At 44.1% G+C, this 19,503-nt stretch overlaps 1 protein-coding gene across 6 annotated transcripts in view; it reads right to left on the reverse strand.

Moving 5' to 3' along the window:
* Window positions 1-18,744, reverse strand: part of LOC122557524 (uncharacterized) — a 58,300-nt gene extending 39,556 nt beyond the window's left edge. For 3 of the 6 annotated variants that reach the window (XR_015758561.1, XR_006313865.2, XR_015758560.1), the window contains exons 1-2: window positions 18,424-18,559; window positions 6,500-6,558 (exon numbers count right to left, since the gene is read on the reverse strand). Coding sequence is in view for 1 of the 6 variants with exons in the window: in XM_087991766.1 (XP_087847892.1) it covers window positions 18,424-18,744 (321 nt within the window). In the remaining 5 variants the exon portion in view is untranslated. Of the gene's footprint in view, window positions 1-6,499; window positions 6,559-18,423 lie in introns of all 6 variants that reach the window. The other 3 variants (XR_015758562.1, XR_015758563.1, XM_087991766.1) reach the window with 2 other exon arrangements.
* Between the last annotated feature and the right edge of the window lie 759 nt (window positions 18,745-19,503).

Genomic DNA, 19,503 nt, shown 5'->3' on the forward strand with positions numbered 1-19,503 from the left:
TTGAATGTTTTCTGTGATAGTTTCTGTTCAAACAATTTTACAGTGCAACAAGGAATGGATAAATAATGCCCTCACCTTGCCAGTGATACCCACACCACAAGAATGAATGTAAAAAAAAATTCCACATTTAAATTTCAGATGGAGAAGTTTGTCCACTAACATCATCTAAAGATGTTTTCTGGTCTATAGTTTCGTCTGCAGGTTAAGGAAAACTGATGTAACGTTTATTTTCAAAGCACTTTGAGCTCATGAGACCATCTGTGGATGTTTCACTTGACCAAGACTCAGGTAGAGAGAGCAGGTCAGTCACCCAGTTGGTCCAGCCCATGCTGCTGTCAAGTCACAAACGAGACCAAGGCCTGAGCTTCATGCCCCATTCTCCATATCAGGCTTCTCCTCAACAAAAGCAAAGGCGATGGCCAAGAGTTTAGGAAACAGTCACTCTAGAGACAAAAACAGACCATGACACCCCACTTGACCTTAAATCTACAGCACAGAAATGGGACATTCCATACAACTAGTGCCTCTCAGTGACAAAAATAGAAATTGCTGGATAAGCTCAGCAGGTCTGGCAGCATCTGTGGAGAGAATTCAGAGGTAACATTTCAGATCAAGTGTCCCTTCTTCAGAACTGATGGGATCTAGGAAAATGGAAAATAGGAAAATCCCATTTTCCTAGCTACCATCGGTTCCAAGGAAGGGTCGCTCAACCTGAAATGTTAACTCTGATTTCTTACCGCTGGTGCTACCAGATCCGCTGAATTTATCCACTAAGTTCAGCTTATGTTTCTGATAGCCAGCATCCACAGTTGGAATCACAGAGTCTTAGAGTCATAGAGTCCTATAGCATGGAGACAGGTCCTTTGGCCAAACTGGTCCATGCCGACCAAAATATCCACCCACGCTAACCCTGCACTTGGCCCACATCCTTCTAAACCTTTCCTATCCATGTATTTGTCCAAATGCCTTTTAAATGTTGTTAATGTACCCGCCTCAACCATTTCTGCAGGCGGCTCATTCCACATGCGTACCACCTTTTGTGTAAAAAGTTGCCCCTCAGGTTCCCTTTTATTCTTTCCCCTCTAACCTTAAACTGATGCCCTCTATTCCTCAACTCCCCAAAGCTGGGAAAAAGACTGAGTGCATTCACCATATCCAGGCCTTTCATGATCTTATACACTTCTATAGGATCCCCACTCAGTCTCTGAAAGAAAAAGGTCCTTGCTTGTCCAACCTCTCCCTATAACTCAGACCATTGATTCCAGGCAAGATCCTTGTAAATTTCTTCTGCACTCTTTCCAGTTTAATAACACCCTTTCTTTAACAAAGTGACCCATAACTGAGCACAATACTCCAAGTGCGGCCTCACCAATATCCTGTATAACTGCAACATAATTTCCCAACTTCTATACTCAATGCCCTGTCTGATGAAGTTAAAACTCACACAACACCAGGTTATAGTCCAACAGGTTTAATTGGAAGCACTAGCTTTTGGAGTGCTGCTCGTTCATCAGGTGGCTATGGAGAATAACACCATAAGACACAGAATTTATAGCAAAAGAATACAATGTCCTCCTATCCTAACTGATGAAGGCCAGTGTGGCAAAAGCCTTCCTCTCTGCCCAGTCTACCTGTGAGTCCACTTTCAGAGAACCGTGCACCTGGACTCCAAGATCCCTCTGTTCCAGTTCACTCCTTCAGGCCCTACCATTCATCATGCAGTTTTTATTTAGTGTGGGTCAGTGTCTCTTCCATAGTTGACACTTCTCTCACTTTATCATATTCTATCAGCATCTTTTTCTGTTCTTTCTCCATCATGTACTTATCCAGTTTCCCCTTTAATGTAAGCCTGCTATTTACCCGATCATGCTAAACATTTTCACCATTCTCTGAGCAAACATATTTCTCCTGAATTCCCTATCAGTTTTATTCATGTTGGCCTTTTATTCATGGCTCCCATTTCTGGATTCTTTGCATCCTGTCCATACTTACCCTATCAAACATCATCATAATCTTTAAGGCTTCTGTCATCCACACCTCAGTTTTCTTTTTTCCAGAGCCACAGCTTATTTGGGTTTTTTTGTGATTCTTTTGCCTCTCATTTGTGGTCACATCCTTGTAAATTTCCTCTACGTGCTTATATCTGACATTGAGATGAGACACGTGGTGGTGAATCCGTGAATGCTTTCGCTCCTCATTCTGACTGCACTTGCAGAAAAACCTTTTCAAAAGTCACCAGGTTGGAAGAGATTGCCCTTTAACCATTTAATCTTTAGCAAGCTATTTCAGGTGTCAGGAGGTCCACAAGATGTTACTCAAATAAAGGTCATTGGGGACTGTGTGCAGGGCCCATGATCAAATATGGAGTCCAGAGAGGGGGCTTATGTTAATGTGGATAACAAGGAGGGGTGGTGGAGTTGGGGAGTGTATCAGGTGCCTTGTGCAATGAGGGTATTGGGTGTGGTTATGGAGATTGTGAGAGCTGTGTGTGGGGAGTAATGGGACTCTCAATCATTGGGTAGGTGATGGTTTGAAAGATCAGAGGGTGGTGAGGGAGTATCATACCTGAGTGCAAGAAAGTTGGGTATTGGTAGAATGGTCTGGAATGTTCTTGGACCCCTGACCCTGATCCCAGCTGTAAGCTTTGACATCTAAAAGTGTCAGCTGACTGGATGATGAAGTAATAATCAGGTGATTGCAGACTCAGAGACGGAAGTTTGTAATGGCAGTGGGAGGCGCTGCAGTTTTAACAGTGTGCAGCCTCTAATCTCCCTTGGCAAGACAAAAGATTCATAACCAATTCTCTTCTGTTCCCTGGGGAACAATTTGTCTGAGCCTGCAGCAATCAGGAAATAGATTTAGCTGGCTTTAACATCTCCGCAATCTTCCCCCCACCCACCCCCCACCCCCACCACCCCAAGGGACAACGGGCTGTGAGAAGCTGCTGTGTGGTTGCTTCTTCATTTGTGTAATTAAATAAGCTGTGACAAATTTAACAAGCCGCATTTCCCAAGTTGGCCACGATCGAGGACAAAAGCTCTTCACTGTCAGTGTGTAATTACAGCATAGGCCCACCTCTAGGTGAAAGAGAGAGAGAGAGACAGAGAGACAGCACACTTCAATAGTTTCCCTTTTTGAGAGAAAAAAAGGGATATCATTCCTGGAAAGTTGTCAGCATTCTGTTACATGGAATGACACACAAGGTATTGCACAGAAACAGGGCAAGTGGTCTAGTCTGATGTTTCTACTCCACATGAACTTCTCCCTCTCTCTACAACAGCAGCATGACCTTCTCTTCCTCTCTCCCTTGTGTATCTATTTAAATTCCCAGTATGTTTATCTACATTGAACATTTCAATTACAGTCTTTAGTAGTGAGTCCCACATTTGCAATACACTTTGGATTGCAAAGTTTCTTCTGAGTTCCTTATTGGACTTTTTTGTAGTGATCTGCTATTTACGACTTCTGATTGCAGATCACGACAAAAAATGAAAGATTTCTGTTTACATGCACCCTGTCAAGCCCTTTCTTTAAGGATGTATTTAAGATCATCATTTCTCTGGAGAAAAAGGTGCTAGCCTGTTTAATTATCACTGAGATTCGTAACTTCTGAGTTCGGGTATCATCCAAGTGAATGTTTTTCATACCTGCTTCAGCACCTCATGATCCTATTTGTCATACGTGGATTAGAGTAGTTGACAGCATTCCAAAAGTGGTCAGACCAAAATGTATATAAATTTAACATTCCTGTATACTAGCGAATCTCAATGTTTGTTAATTTTTTTTATTCATTCACAAGATATCAGTATCACTGGCTAAGCCAGCATTTATTTTCCACCCATAATTTCCCAGAAAGCAGTTCAGAGTCAACCCCCCACTGCTATGGGTCTCAAGTCACATTTAGACCAGACCTGTTATGGAAGGCAGTTTCCTTCCCTAAAGAACATTAGTGAACCTGATGAGATTTTCTGACAATTGGCAATGGTTTCATGGTCATCATTAGACTCCATATTCCAGATTTTTATTAAATTCAAAGTCTGCCATCTGCCATGGTAGGATTCAGGCTGGGGTTCCCAGAACATTACCTGGGTCTCTGGATTAACAGTCCATCAATAATACCGCTTGTCTGACGCCACTTCATATCTCATACCAAAACGCAACTTGTGTGTATCGACATTAAATGGAAGCCAGGGATTGCATAAAGGGGTGAGGTTTAGAAACAAGAGTGAGCCTATTTTCTTGGCAGCACACAAACAATCACATTTTAATGATGTTCTTAACATTGTTTTGGAAGCCATGAATTCTTGGTCCAAGAATAGAGCCATAGAGATGTACAGGAATGAAACAGACTCTTCCATCCAACTCATCCATGCCAACCAGATATCCTAAATTAATCTAGTCCCATATCCCTCTAAACACTCCTAATTCATAAAGCCATCCAGATCCTTTTAAATGTTGGAATTGTACCTGCCTCCACCACCTCCTCTGGCAGTTCACTCCATATATGCACCACCCTCTGTGTGAAAACGTTACCCCCACAAGGAACCTTTTAAATCATTCCCCTGTCACAATAAACCTATGCTCTCTAGTTCTGGACTAACTCAAACCAGGAAAAGACCTTGTCTATTTACCTTATCCATGCCCCTCATGATTTTATAAACTTCTATAAGTTCACCCCTCAGCCTCAAACGCTCCAGGGAAAATAGCCCCAGCCTATTCAGCTTCTCCCAATAGCTCAAACCTTCCAAGAATCCTTATAAATCTTTTTGTGGGAGGAAATTGACTGTGAAGAAATTTAAGACATCCTCTGGTTATGAAAGGTAAATGCAAGTCTTTATTTCTCTCTTTCTTTATTAATATTCCAGCAATAAATAGCTACATGGATTTCATGACAAAAGGCTTTCAAAACTTCAATGACATGGCATCTCAAAAAAGCCCTTGAAGCCAAAAACATGGTTACTCTTTTTTACCTGTTTCAATCCAAGATTAATTTTCTCATGGAAGTGTTGTGTGCAGGGCAAAACTATTCGAGAGCATTCCTGGGCCATGCATTGATCAATATTGCCATTTCAATCATTTTCATATTCAATGTCAGGATGTGGCCATCACTGACAAGACCCATTTTCACTTCCTGGAACTGGCTGCACTGTTCCAGTGAAACACAAGTTTGAGGATCAACACCTCATTTTCCACTTAGGCACTTTACAGCCTTGAGGTCTCAATATTGATTTCCACAACTTTAGAAGCTGGACCACAAGACCATACAAAATAGGAATGGAAGTAGGCCATTCAGCCCCTTGAGCCTGCAACCCCATTCAAGAGGATCATGGCTGGTCCAACACTTCTCATGTCCACTTTCCTGCCCTTTCTCCATGACCGTTAATTCCCCGACTGATCGAGAATCTATCCATCTCAGTCTTAAATATACACAAGGACTCTGCCCCCACAGCTCTCTGGGGCAATGAGTTCCAAAGACTCACAACCCTCTGACAGAAGAAATTCATCCTCACCTCAGTCTGCAAGGTAAATTGCAGTATGTCTATTGACCATTTTTCTTGCACACTCTCTTCCCCAGCCCACAGCTGAATCATATTTGTGTCTTGTTTACTTTGCACTTGATAGAAAAGACCTTTTATTTCTCTTTAACAACTTAATTTGTACCCATCTTACATCACTTTATACATCATCACATACAACCTATTTGTCCTTTGCAGTGGATCTCTATACCATCTGCCCTCTGCCCTGTTAAAAGTATAAAAAGGAATCTATTTTCAAACACCTTTCAGTTCTGAAGAAGGGACTCGAAACATTAACTCTGTTTTCTCTCCACTGATGTGGCCTGACTTGCTGAGTTTCTCCAACATTTCCTGTGTTTTCCCAGTAGCACTTCACAAAGGTTGTGTGCCTTGAGGTTGTGTGCTTCCAGGAAAGGATTCCAAGATTTTGACCCATGAACAATGATGACTGGATTATGAATGGGTCAACGCCAAGAAATGAGATTAAACAGAAGGGAACAGTGAAAGGTGATATCCTGTTGGACCTACCGAACAGTCAACTCTTCAACTTTTATGCACGGGTGACGTGTTGCAGAAAAGCCATGTGCCTTTTATTCCACGAGACAGAGCAGAAACTAAAAACTTGCATGCAATCATGGATATAGTTACTTAAGTGAGTGAAGGTCTCCCTTACTTGATTTTTTTGTGTATGGATTTTTAAGTTTGAAATCTACACATGGTCAGATTTAGTCTCAAAGCGGAAGGAAAGTGAAGGCATTTAAGTGTGAAGATATACCACCCGTAGATTCCACTTTATCTTGCAAATGCAGCAACGCTGATAGAATCAGCAGCACGGCTGGGGCCAGCTATTCAGGATGATTAGCAGTGATTTCATCAGCTCCTGCCATCACTGGGTCAATGGAATCTGTTTTAGATGCTGCAGGAACATTAGAGCAAATGGAATCGAGTGATGCAATTGAAGGTTTGAATAATTCAGCACTAACCACTGTTACTGGTGTCTGTGGATCTTTCAGTTTATGAACTTTTTTCTTCATTTGAAACTCTGTAAAAGCATGAGAAATGTATTTTTAAAAAATTACAACTTGCAAAATATCCCAATTGGCAATGCTCAGACTCAATGTGACTGGACGAGATGACAGTATGTGCTAAAGTTTGGATTATTGTCAATAAGGGTGATTTTGACTTTGGACAGAGCGTAAAGCAGGTGAGGGAGGTCTGAAGAAAGATGCAGTGGCTTTTGTTGAGATTTGTCCCCAGCAGCTCTGTGATGTGGGACTCTGTGCTCTACATTCTGTTCCCCGGGACACACATTGAGACAAACATTGACTGTGTCTGGGGGATCATCAGCTCAGTGAAAGACACTCTTTGGTCTGCCCAAAACTTGTTGGTCTTCCAGAACAAAGAGTTGACCTCCACCAAGTGTTATAGACTGGCACATTCCAAGGTCCAGGACTATATGCTGAGACACACTACAGCCTGGGGCAGCTGCCGGCAAGTCACAGTGGGGAAAGACCACTGTCTGACATCTTTCTGCCTAACTTAGATGTTGTTTGTTCACTTATTGGACCCTTCTGATGCCTGAACTACGTGTAAACAAAGTCTTGTACGACTAAGAAATACCTTTGGTTTATTTAGAGTCATAGTCATAGAGATGTACAGCATGGAAACAGACCCTTCGGTCCAACTCAGCCATGCCGACCAGATATCCCAACCCAACCTAGTCCCACCTGCCAGCACGCAGACCAGATCCCTCCAAACCCTTCCTATTCATATACCCATCCAGATGCCTTTTAAATGTTGCAATTGTACCAGCCTCCACCACATCCTCTGGTAGCTCATTCCATACACGTACCACCTTCTGTGTGAAAAAGTTGTCCCTTAGGTCTCTTTTATATCTTGCCCCTCTCACCCTAAACCTATGCCCTCTTGTTCTGGACTCACCGACTCCAGGGAAAAGACTTTGTCCATTTATCCTATCCATGTCCCTCATGATTTTATAAATCTCTATAAGGTCACCCCTCAGCCTCCAATGTTCCAGGGAAAACAGCGCCAGACTATTCAGCCTCTCCCTGTAGCTCAGATCCTCCAACCCTGGCAACATCCTTGTAAATCTTTTCTGAACTCTGTCAAGTTTCACAACATCTTTCTGATAGGAAAGAGACCAGAATTGCACACAATATTCCAACAGTGGCCTAACCAATGTCCTGTACAGCCGCAACATGACTTCTCAACTCCTATAGTCAATACGCTGACCAATAAAGGGAAGCATACCAAACGCCTTCCTCACTATCCTATCTACCTGCAACTCTACTTTCAAGGAGCTATGAACCTGCATTCCAAGGTCTCTTTGTTCAGCAACACTCCCTAGGACCTTACCATTAAGTGTATAAGTCCTACTAGATTTGCTTTCCCAAAATGCAGCACCTTGCATTTATCTGAATTAAACTCCATCTGCCACTGCTCAGCCCATTGGCCCATCTGATCAAGATCTCATTGCAATCTGAAGTAACCTTCTTCACTGTCCACTACACCTCCAGTTTTGGTGTCATCTGCATAATTACTAACTATACCTCCCATGATCATATCCAAATCATTTATATAAATGAAAAAAATGTAGTGGACCCTGCCCCAATCCTTGTGGCACTCCACTGGTCACAGGCCTCCAGTCTGAAAAACAGCCTTCCACCACCATCCTCTGTTTTTGATCTTTGAGCCAGTTCTGTATCCAAATAGCTAGTTCTCCCTATGTTCCGTGAGATCTAACCTTGCAAACCAGTCTCCCATGGGCAACCTTATCAAATGCCTTACTGAAGTCCATATAGATAACATCCACTGCTCTACCCTCATTAATCCTCTTTGTTACTTTTTCAAAAAACTCAATCAAGTTCATTAGACATGATTTCCCATGCACAAAGCCATGTTGACAATGCCTAATCAGTCCTTGTCTTTCTAAATACGTCCCTCAGGATTCCCTCCAACAACTTGCCCACCACTGACATTAGGGAGGAGAAAGTGAGTACTGCAGACGCTGGAGACTAGAGTTGAAAAATGTGGTGCTGGAAAAACACAGCAGGCCAGGCAGCATCCGATGAGCAGGAGAATCGATGTTTCGGGCATAAGCTCTTCTTCAGAAATGAGGCTGGTGTGCCAAGTGGGCTGAGATAAATTCACCTGCACCTCCACACACATCATTTACTGTATCCGTTGCACCCGATGTGGTCTCCTCTACATTGGGGAGACAGTCCGCCTACTTGCGGAATGTTTCAGGGAACACCTCTGGGACACCCGCACCAACCAACCCAACCATCCCATTGCTGAACACTTTAACTCCCCCTCCCACTCCGCTAAGGACATGCAGGTCCTTGGCCTCCTCCATCGCCAGACCCTGACCACAAGACGCCTGGAGAAGAGCGCCTCATCTTCCACCTAGGAACCCTCCAACCACACAGGATGAATGTAGATTTCTCCAGCTTCCTCATTTCCCCTCTCCCCACCTTATCTCAGTCCCAACCCCCGGATTCAGCACTGCCCTCTTGACATGCAATCTTCTTCCTGACCTCTCCGCCCCCTCCCCCTCTCTGGCCTATCACCCTGACCCTCACCTCCTTCCACCTATCGTATTCCCAGCGCCCCTCCCCCAAATTCCCTCACCCCTATCTTTTATCTCAGCCCGCTTGGCACACCAGCTTCATTCCTGAAGAAGGGCTTATGCCTAAAATGTTGATTCTCCTGCTCCTCGGATGCTGCCTGACCTGCTGTGTTTTTCCAGCACCACATTTTCCACCACTGACATCAGACTCATCAGTCTACAATTCCCTGGCTTGTCTTTACCAACTTTCTTAAATAATGGTAACATGTTCGCCAACCTCCAGTCTTCTGGCACATCAATGATACAAATATCTCAGCAAGGGGCCCAGCAATCACTTCCCTGGCTCCCCACAGAGTTCGAGGGTACACCTGATCAGGTCCTGGGGATTTATCCACCTTTACCCATTTCAAGACATCCAGCACTTCCTCCTCTGTAATCTTCCATGTCCTTCTCCACAGTAAACACTGATGCAAAATACTCGTTTAGTATCTCCCCCATGTCCAGCAGCTCAACACAAAGGCCGCCTTGCTGATCATTGAGGGGCCCTGTTTGCTCCGTAGTTACCCTTTTGTCCTTAATATATTTGTAAAAACCCTTCGGATTCTCCCTAACCCTATTTGTCAAAGCTCTCACATGTCCCCTTTTTGCCCTCCTGATTTCCCTCTGGAGTATACTCCTGCTGCCTTTATACTCTTCTCAGGATTCACTTGATCTCTTCTGACTATACCTTACATATGCTTCCTTCTTTTTCTTAACCAAGACCTCAATTTCTTTAGTCATCCAACATTCCCTATACCTACCAGCCTTCCCTTTCACCCTAACAGGAATATACTTTCTCTGGACTCTCATTATCTCATTTCTGAAGGCTTCCCATTTTCCAGCTGTCCCTTTACTTGAGAACATCTGCGCCCAATCAGCTTTTGAAAGTTCTTGCCTAATAACCGTCAAAATTGGCCTTTCTCCAATTTAGAACTTCAACTTTTAGATCTGGTCTATCCTTTTCCATCACTATTTTAAAACGAATAGAATTATGGTCGCTGGCCCCAAAGTGCTCTCCCACTGACACCTCAGTCACCTGCCCTGCCTTATTTCCCAAGAGTTGGTCAAGTTTTGCACCTTCTCTCGTCGGTACATCCACATACTGAATCAGAAAATTTTCTTGTACACACTTACCAAATTTCTCTCCAGCTAAACCCTTAACACTATGGCAGTCCCAGTCTGTGTTTGGAAAGTTGTAATCCCCTACCACAACTACCCTATTATTCTTACAGATAACTGTGTCTGCGTGGGTTTCCTCCGGGTGTTCCAGTTTCCTCCCACAGTCCAAAAATGTGCAGGTTAGGTGAATTGGCCACGTTAAATTGCCAGTAGTGTTAGGTGAAGGGGTAAATGTCGGGTAATGGGTCTGGTTGGGTTGCGCTTCAGCGGGTCATTGTGGACTTGTTGGGCTGAAGGGCCTGTTTCCATGCTGTAAGTAATCTAATCTAATCTAATATAATCTAATCTCTTTACAAATTTGTTTCTCAATTTCCCTCTGACTATTAGGAGGTCTACAATACAATCCCAATAAGGTGATCATGTCTTTCTTATTTCTCAGTTCCACCCAAATAACTTTGCAGGATGTATTTCCGTGAATATCCTCCCTAAGTACAGCTATAATGGTATTCCTTATCAAAAACACCACTCCCCCTCCTCCTTATGAAGGGCTTATGCCCAAAACGTCAATTCTCCTGTTCCTTGCATGCTGCTTGACTGACTGTGCTTTTCCAGAACCACATTCTCTATCTTGTTCGTTGCTTTGTCCCTGCCTGCCCTGACTGTTTGACTCACTTCTTTTCCCAACTGTACCAGTCTCAGATTGATCTCTTTTTTCACTATCTCCCTGGATCCCACCCCCACTTTACTCATTTAAATCCTCCAGAGCAGCTCTCGCAAGTCTCCCTTCCAGTATATTAGTCCCCTTCCAATTCAGGTGCAATCCATCCTTCTTGTCACTTCTACCCCAGAAGGGATTCCAATGATGCAAAAATATGAATCCTTCTGCCATACACCAGCTCCTCAGCCACACATTTGTCTGCTTTATCCTCCTATTCCTACCCTCACTAGGTTGTATCACCAGGAGTAATCCAGGTATTACTACCCTCGAGGACGTCTTTTCTAAATTTCTGTCTAACTTATTATATTCTCCCTTCAGAATCTCATCCTTTTCCCTTCCCATGTGCCAATAAGTACAATGACCTCCTGCTGGTCCCTCTCCCCTCTGAGAACATTCTGCACACTCTCTGAGACATCCTTCATCCTGGCATCAGGGAGGCAACACACCATTCTGATTTTTCGCTGCTGGCCGCAAAAACGTCTGTCTGTGCCCCTGACTTGAGACTCCCCTAACACAATTAATCGCTTTGAATCCAATGTTCCCCTAATTACATTAGAGCCAGTTTTGATACCAGAAACTTGGCTGTTCATGCTACATTCCCCTGAAAGTCCATCACCCCCTACATTTTCCAAAACAGCATACTTGTTTGAAAATGCATAAGTTCACATTTATCCAGGTTGAACTCCATCTGCCATTTCTCAGCCCAGCTCTGCATCCTGTCTATGTCACACTGCAGCCTGAAATAGCCCTCAATACTATCAAGAGCACCTCCAACCTTTGTGTCATCTACGAATTTACTAACCCACCCCCTAACCTCCTCATCCAAGTCATTTATAAAAACTACAAAGAGCAGATGCCCAAGAACATAGCCCTATAAGACCCCACTCACCACTGACCTCGAGGCAGAATACTTTCCATCTACAACCACTCTCTGCCTTCTGTCAGTCAACCAAGTCTGAATCCAGAGAGCCAAATCTCCCTGTATCCCATACCTCCTAACTTTATGAATGAGCCTACCATGGGGAACCTTACCAAATGCCTTGCTGAAGTCCACACACACCACATCCACCGCTCAACCTTCATTGACCTGTCTCATCACCTCCTCAAAGAACTCAATAAAATTTGTGAGGCATGACCTGCGCCTTACAGAGCCACGCCTATGCTTTTCCAAATAGTCATAATCCTATCCCTCAGAATTCTTTCCAACACTTTGCTGACCACAGACGTAAGACTGACTGGTCTGTAATTGCCTGGGATTTCCCTATTCCCCTTCTTGAAAAGAGGAACAACATTCGCCTCCCTCCAATCCTCCGGTACGACTCCTGTGGAGAGTGAGGAAGCAAAGGTCTTTGCCAGCGAACTCCTTTCTCACTTCCTGGAGCAGTCTAGGATAACTCTGTGCTGATCTTGGGGACCTATCAATCTTAATGTTTGCCAAATGTCCAGCACATCAGCTTCATCAATCTTCATCTGTTCAAGTCTGTTTCCCAGCTCCGCAAATTCTCATTCATAACAAGATCCCTTTCCTTAGTGAAAACCAAAGCAAAAAAACTCATTTAGGATTTCCCCTATCTGCTCAGACTCCACACACAAGTTCCCTATGCTATCTCTGACCGGGCCTACCTTCTCCCTGATCATTCTCTTATTTCTCACTTATGAGTAAAATGCCTTTGGGTTCTCTCTAATCCTTCCTGCCAAGCCTTTCTCGTGCCCCCTCCTGGCTCTCCTCAGTCCATTTCTGAGCTCCTTTCTAGCAAGCCTGTAATCCTCTAATGCTGTGCTAGATCCTTGCTTCCTCCACTTTACGAAGCTGCCTTCTTCCTTTTGACAAGAAGGTCCTCTGTTCTCATCATCCAAAGCTCCTTAATCTTACCCCTTCTTACCTGTCTCAGATGAACAAATTTGTGCATCACTCGCAACAACTGCTCCTTAAATAGTCTCCACATGTCTGCTGTGCGCTTTCTGTGGAACAATTGCTCCCAGTCTGTACTTCCCAACTCCTGTCTGATCGTGTCATAATTTCCTTTTCCCCAATTAAATATCTTCCCTCGGTACCTGCTCCTTTCCCTCTCCATGGCTATGGTAAATGTGAGGCAGTCATGGTCACTGTCTCCAAACTGTTCTCCCACGCCAAGATCTGACACCTGTCCTGGCTCATTGCTGAGCACCAAATCCAAAATAGCCTCTCCCCTCCTCGTCCTGTCAATAATGAGTAAAGAAACCCTCCTGAACACACCTGACAAAAAAGGCTCTATCCAAACCATCTGCACTAAGAAGGTTCCAGTCAATAGTGAGAAAGTTGAAGTGACCCATAACAACAACCCTGCTACATCATCATTCTTCCGAAATCTGCCGGCCTATGAGTTCTTCGGTCTCCCTACTGCTATTAGGGGGTCTGTAGAAAACCCCCCAATGCGGTGGCTGTTCCCTTGCTGTTCCTAACTTCCACCCATACTGACGCAGTAGACAAACCTTCCTCAACAACCTTCATTTCTGTAGCTGTGATGCACTCTCTGATTAGCAATGCTACACCCCTCCTCTTTTTCCACTCTCCCTGTTCTTTTTAAACATTCTAAACCCTGGAACATCTAGCAACCATTCCTACCCCTGTGAAACCCACATCTCTGTTATGGCCACAATATCATTGTCCCAAGTTCTAGATTAGAGTGGTGCTGGAAAAGCACAGCAGTTCAGGAAGCATCCGAGGAGCAGGGAAATCGACATTTCGGGCAAAAACCCTTCATCAGATGAAGGGCTTTAGCCCGAAACATCGATTTCCCTGCTCCTCGGATGCCTCCTGAACTGCTGTGCTTTTCCAGCACCACTCTAATCTAGAATCTGGTTTCCAGCATCTGCAGTCCTTGTTTTTACCATCATAGTCCCAAGTACTGATCCGTACTCTAAGTTCATCACTCTTATTTCTGACACTCCTTGCATTAAAGCAGACACACTTTAACCGATCCTTTTGTTTTATTACGTGAAAAATGTTCCTGATAGATTCATTACATCCTGTCACTGCCCCATCTACAACTACCTCCCTCTCAGATATGTAACTCTGGTTCCCATCCCTCTGCCAAACTAGTTTAAACCCTCCCAAACCACACAAACAAATTTCCCAACCATGGACATTTGTGCCCCTCTTGTTCAGGTGTAACCCATCCTTCATGTACAGGTCCCACTTTCCACAGAAGGCATCCCAATGGTCTAAGTACCTGAAGCCCTCCCTCCTGCACCAGCCTCGCAGCCATGTGTTAAGCTGCAGTCGCTGTCTGTTCCTCACCTCACTGTCTCGTGGCACCGGTAGCAAACCTGAGATCACTACTCTACTCGTCCTGCTCTTCAGTTTCCAGCCTAACTCTCTGATGTCACTTTTCAGATCCTCAATCCCTTTCCTGGCTATATCATTGGTGCCAATATGTACCACGATTTCTGGCTGCTCACCCTCCCTGCTTCAGAAACCTGTAAACCCGATCGGCGACATCCTAGATCCTGGCACATACGGTTTATATTTTTAAAATTTAATCAAGTGCCACATTCCAATAAAAACATATAATCAAGGAAGAACCCACTCTACTCACTCTTGTAGATTTACAGCAAGGCTATACTTAAAACTATTCACTTATCTGTTTCTGTGCTGTGACTTCTCCCAATCAGGTTCCTCCAAGATCAATTGTGAATTTCGCTGTTGAAGTTTTCCTAGACACAGTCCAGCGTCCAGCGATATATGAGTTCAAACAGCAAAAGCAGTAACTGTGCAGATTCACTGCTATGTCAGTTAGCAGTATGGGTTTCTTTCTCTCTCTCTCTCTTAGAGACCATATGTTTGCTGCCTTTATCTGTCTTTCTCCCTTTTCAAAGTAATTTTTTTTTTAAACTCTTTTTCAAAGTTCCAAAACAATTACTACAGCATATAAAGCAGTAACTGCTGCTCCTGGAATTCGAGGAAATCACTTTCAACACCTAAAATACCTCAAAAAGGAGCAGTCTCTTACAGCAAGAAATGTTTCCCATCCTCCCATCTTGGATTACCCAGAATCTGGATATAGAATCAGACTCCAATTTTTGCTGGTTTCTTCCTACCGTACCGAACCAAACTGCTTTAGTGACTATGAATGTATAAAGATATTTTTATGAATAAAGCATATTTTTGAATTTAAAATAGAGCTGACAGCAAATTAGCCTCTTTGTACCAGACTCCCAAAGACCACAGACAACATGGCCTCCCAGTTGTTCCTGTCCTCCACACAGAGATCTTAGACAACAGCACCTGGGAGGGAATGAGGTGATGCTACCAGCTGAGTTGTACCTCAGTTATCCAAACATCAATTATCTGAATTTCGGATTATCTGAACAAGACCTTAAGGTCCTGTGAAAATGTTATCCAAACAATCAGTTGTCCGAACAAAATACTCCCATCCCGTCTCGTTTGGCTAATCGAGGTTGTTTTGTATTCAGGTCTTTGGGACTTAATTGGCCAGGACCTGCTGGAGGTGTATGAGAGGATGTTTCTGGCAGGGAGAATGTGTGTATCCATGAGGAAAGGGATCATCACCATCATCTACTAGCAGAAGGGGGAGAAGGAGGAAATTAGAAATTGGCAGCTAATATCATTACTGAGGACAGATTACAAAATCCTTTCAGGTCATCGCCAACCAAGTCAGGTCTGCTCCAGGATTGGTGATTCACTCTAACTAATCCTATCCTGGACGGGCAGGATGTTCTCTGAGAGCCTCGCTTATGTACAATACAGGGGGGTGGACCTCAGTTTCACCAGGAGAAGGCCTTTGACAGGATATCGCCCACCTGCATGTGGGATGTGCTCTCCAAAATGGGCTTTGGGGAGGAAATCTGCAATTGGATCTGACTGCTCTACACTAACATTAATAATACAGTCCCAATCAATGGGTGGGAATCAGAACGCTTCTTAATTAATCAAGAGTTAGGCAGGGCTGCCCACGCGCTCTCCTGCCTTGTTGTAAAGAGCCCTCTGCTGAGTCTATAGGGAAGGAGACAAGCCTGAGAGGTGGGATATTCAGGCAGCAGAGGCCTGCCAGTCAAAGCTTCTCTGTCGATGGATAATATCACTATTTTCTGCTCAGATCTGCTGTCAGTGCACAGACCTATGAGCATCTGTGGCCTCAGGAGCCAAGGTGAATTGAGGCAAGAGTGAAGCTATGTTCTTTGGGGATTGGGCCAACCGATCCTTTATCTCCTTCACTGTCAAGACAGATTACCCAAAGATGCTGGGGACATGGTTCAGAGGGGCAAGACTGTGCACAAAGATTTGGGAGGAGTGCATCGCCAAGGTGAGACAGAAACTGGACTTTTAGGAATATCACTCCCTCTCTATTGCAGGTAAAAACCTGTTCTCTAAGTGTGAGGCACTCTCTCTTGTTGTTGTACATGGGGCAGGTCTGTCCCATTCCCAGAACCTTCACCACTGCAGTCACCTGAGCCATCTGCCATTTCATCTGGAGGTCCAAGATGTACTGTGTCTGAAGGGGCTCCATGGATAATGGAGGGGAGAAGAACGTACCCAATGCAACCCTCACCCTGATGGCCACTTGCGTGTGGCTGCATGTAGCTTTGTGTAGACCCTCGGTAAGCAAACACCAAGTGCCACTACAAACTGAGGTTCTACCTGTCCCCGGTGTTGCAAAAGATGGGACTGGCCTCATTCCCACTGAATGCTCCATGTAATTGGACCTTTCTGTATCACCTGACCTTCATGGAGAAACTTGCAAAGAAAAATACCTTTGGCAACAGTCCATCAGGAAGTGGTCAGCACATAGCATCCTCAAGTCCTGTGGGAAAAGGAGAGGGTGGAACCTGTTGGTTTGTTCCCTGAGCAGACTGTCAAAATCATTGGGCAGAACACTTCATTACCAGAACGTTTCTACAAGCACCAGGACATCGCTTGGCCAGTGGTGAGAAGGGCATTCCCTGTCAGATCCTTCCTGTACGCCCAGTAAGTCTGCAACACTGCACGCTGCCCTTGAAGTGGCTGTGAGAGGGGGTAGAGACTGTCACACATCTCCCGTTGGAACGTAAAGCAAATCTGAAGAGAGGTGCAGTGGGTTGTGACAAGGTTCATCCCGAGCAGCTCCATGACGCAGGACTCTGTACACTACGGTTTGTTCTCCAGCACGCGTATCAAGATAAACATCAGCTGTGCCTGGGGGACCATCAACTCCATGCAGGACACTCTTTGGTCTGCCCGAAACTTGTTGGTCTTCCAGAATGAGGAATTGACCCCAACTGAGTGTTGCACACTGGCACATTCCAAGATCCAGGACTATGTGCTGAGGGACTCACTAAAGGTTGGGCAGCTACTGCCAAGGTGCAGTGGGGAAAGACGAAGATCTTCCTGCTGAAGATAAATGGGGGTCCACTCAGTTATTAGACTCTCCCCACTGCCCCAAATATATGTACATATAGTCTTTGGTTTGTTTGTTGGATACAGTCAATCTCCAATGTTCGCTTGTTTTCTCACAGGCTACCCTACAGACCTGAACTGCCTCTGTCACTGTGTATGTACACAAAGATTATTTTTATGAATAAAGCATAGTTTTGAAATGAAAAAAGACAGCCAGTCAGCCACTGTTCTTATGTTGGCCAGGGGAGAATTCCCTTGATCTTTTAAAAGCCCAGCAATGCAAGGAAATGGGTCCTTAGTATAATGTCTCAGTGGAAAAACAGCATCTTTGATAGCACATCACACCCTTAGTAATGAAGAGAGAATTTTAATCTGGAACATGTACTCCAGCAGAACTTGAACCTTAAACTGTTGAACTCCGAACTGAGTGTTGGTTGCTAAGTCGTGGTTAATACCTAATTGTACACGGTACAATACGACCTGAGTTTGAAGTTTCACTAATATCCAGTGGAACAATCATTGCAATCACAGTAATTCAGTGGAGGAAGTGCTTTTAGATGTTCCTGAGGAACAACAAGCTGCATCGGAACAGCTCCCCTTTACATCCCCTGTGTTAATACTCAGTTCCACACTTCCATGAGAGTTCACTGTATTTTGCACTCTCAACATTATGTTGTCACAGGGAAAGCATTACACAAGAGAGCAAACAATTGAGTGTACCCTCTGAAAGCAGAACCATTTGAAGTAGGTTTCTATACCAACAGTATAAAGTGATTTAAAAAACATTTGAGATGTTTTCTGTACAGAATTAATGATCTCATTTGGTTGCTATCTGATAATCATTAATTTGAGGGGAAACAAGAGTCATCTTTCACACCAATAGCTGATAAGCATCAATAGAGCAACCCAATCTGTAGCTGGAGTTCATGCACACCCCATAATTACCTACTCAGTTTCCAGAGAGAGAGAGAGAGAGAGAAAACAGATTACATATGCTGGGTTAAACCAGCCCTACAAGTTCCTCAGTTAAAGGAAAAGGGAAGAGAAATAGAAAAGATTCATTCACCTGTGCAAACACAACGCAGTGCTCTGCGAGAAAAGAAAAACACGCTGGTTGACCACAAGGATAACGTGCAAGACTGCACTCTGTCTTAGCAAGGTGTGGTATCAAGTCTTGCAGCTGAGCAAACCGTGGATTTGTGCTGTAACCGTCATTGACTGAGTGAGATCTTTCAAAGGCGAAGGTCACACATGCACAAACAGCCCGCCCTGCTCTACGCCCAATCCCAGTGCGCGAACAGTTCCAGCAGGTAGCAGGTGATAACCAGGCAGGTATGCTGGAAATATCCGCAGCTTCGTTTAGCTCTAAAAGAGCATGTTGTGACATGTGGGAAGTTGGAGCTTAGAAATGAGGCAAATTAATGTCCAACTTTTACTTGGACTCAGCCCAGGTGAGAACTGAAATCCGAGGTGATGCGTCAAAACAAGGGCACTGTCTAGAAATTACTTGAATGTGTTGCCCTTGCTGCAATGTAAATATTTACCAAAAAATTGCACACCCACCCTCTCCCACCAAAGGATCAAAAACACAGCAAGGGATTGCGACACTACAAACTATTGTTAGGGGATTGTTGTTTGGCGATTTTTTATAACGCAGTCGTTTGATCTTTGGCTCTAACACTGACCCACTTTCCTTCACCATCAAGTGGACTTGAACACAAAACTTCCTGCCTTAGAGACACGGATCATTCTCCAATTCCCCGCGAGAATCACTTTGGGACCTGAATAATTAAATTACAAGGAAATTTCATGGAATAGGCTTGTGTTTCTTTGCATCTGGAAGATTACTTTGTGTTTTAATTGAGATGCATAAAACGATTAAGGGATTTTCACTCTAGATAGGTGTTGGAACAAGTCCAGAACAAAGGAGCATAAAATTAGTTCCAGGTCATTCAGGGGTGATGTCAGGAAGTGCTTGTGATTTGGAGATGTCGTGTTGGAATGGGGTGTACAAAAATCACATAACACCAGGTTGTAGTGCAACAGGTTTATTTGGAAGCGCTAGCTTTCGGAGTGCTGCTCTTTCATCAGGTGGTTGTGGAGTATCATAAGATTCTGTGTTTTATGATCCTGTTCCACAATCACC

Source organism: Chiloscyllium plagiosum, unplaced genomic scaffold (assembly GCF_037043375.1).
Source record: "Chiloscyllium plagiosum isolate Xiang-an unplaced genomic scaffold, Cpla_swu_hap1 HiC_scaffold_11, whole genome shotgun sequence".
Taxonomy (NCBI): Eukaryota; Metazoa; Chordata; class Chondrichthyes; order Orectolobiformes; family Hemiscylliidae; genus Chiloscyllium; species Chiloscyllium plagiosum.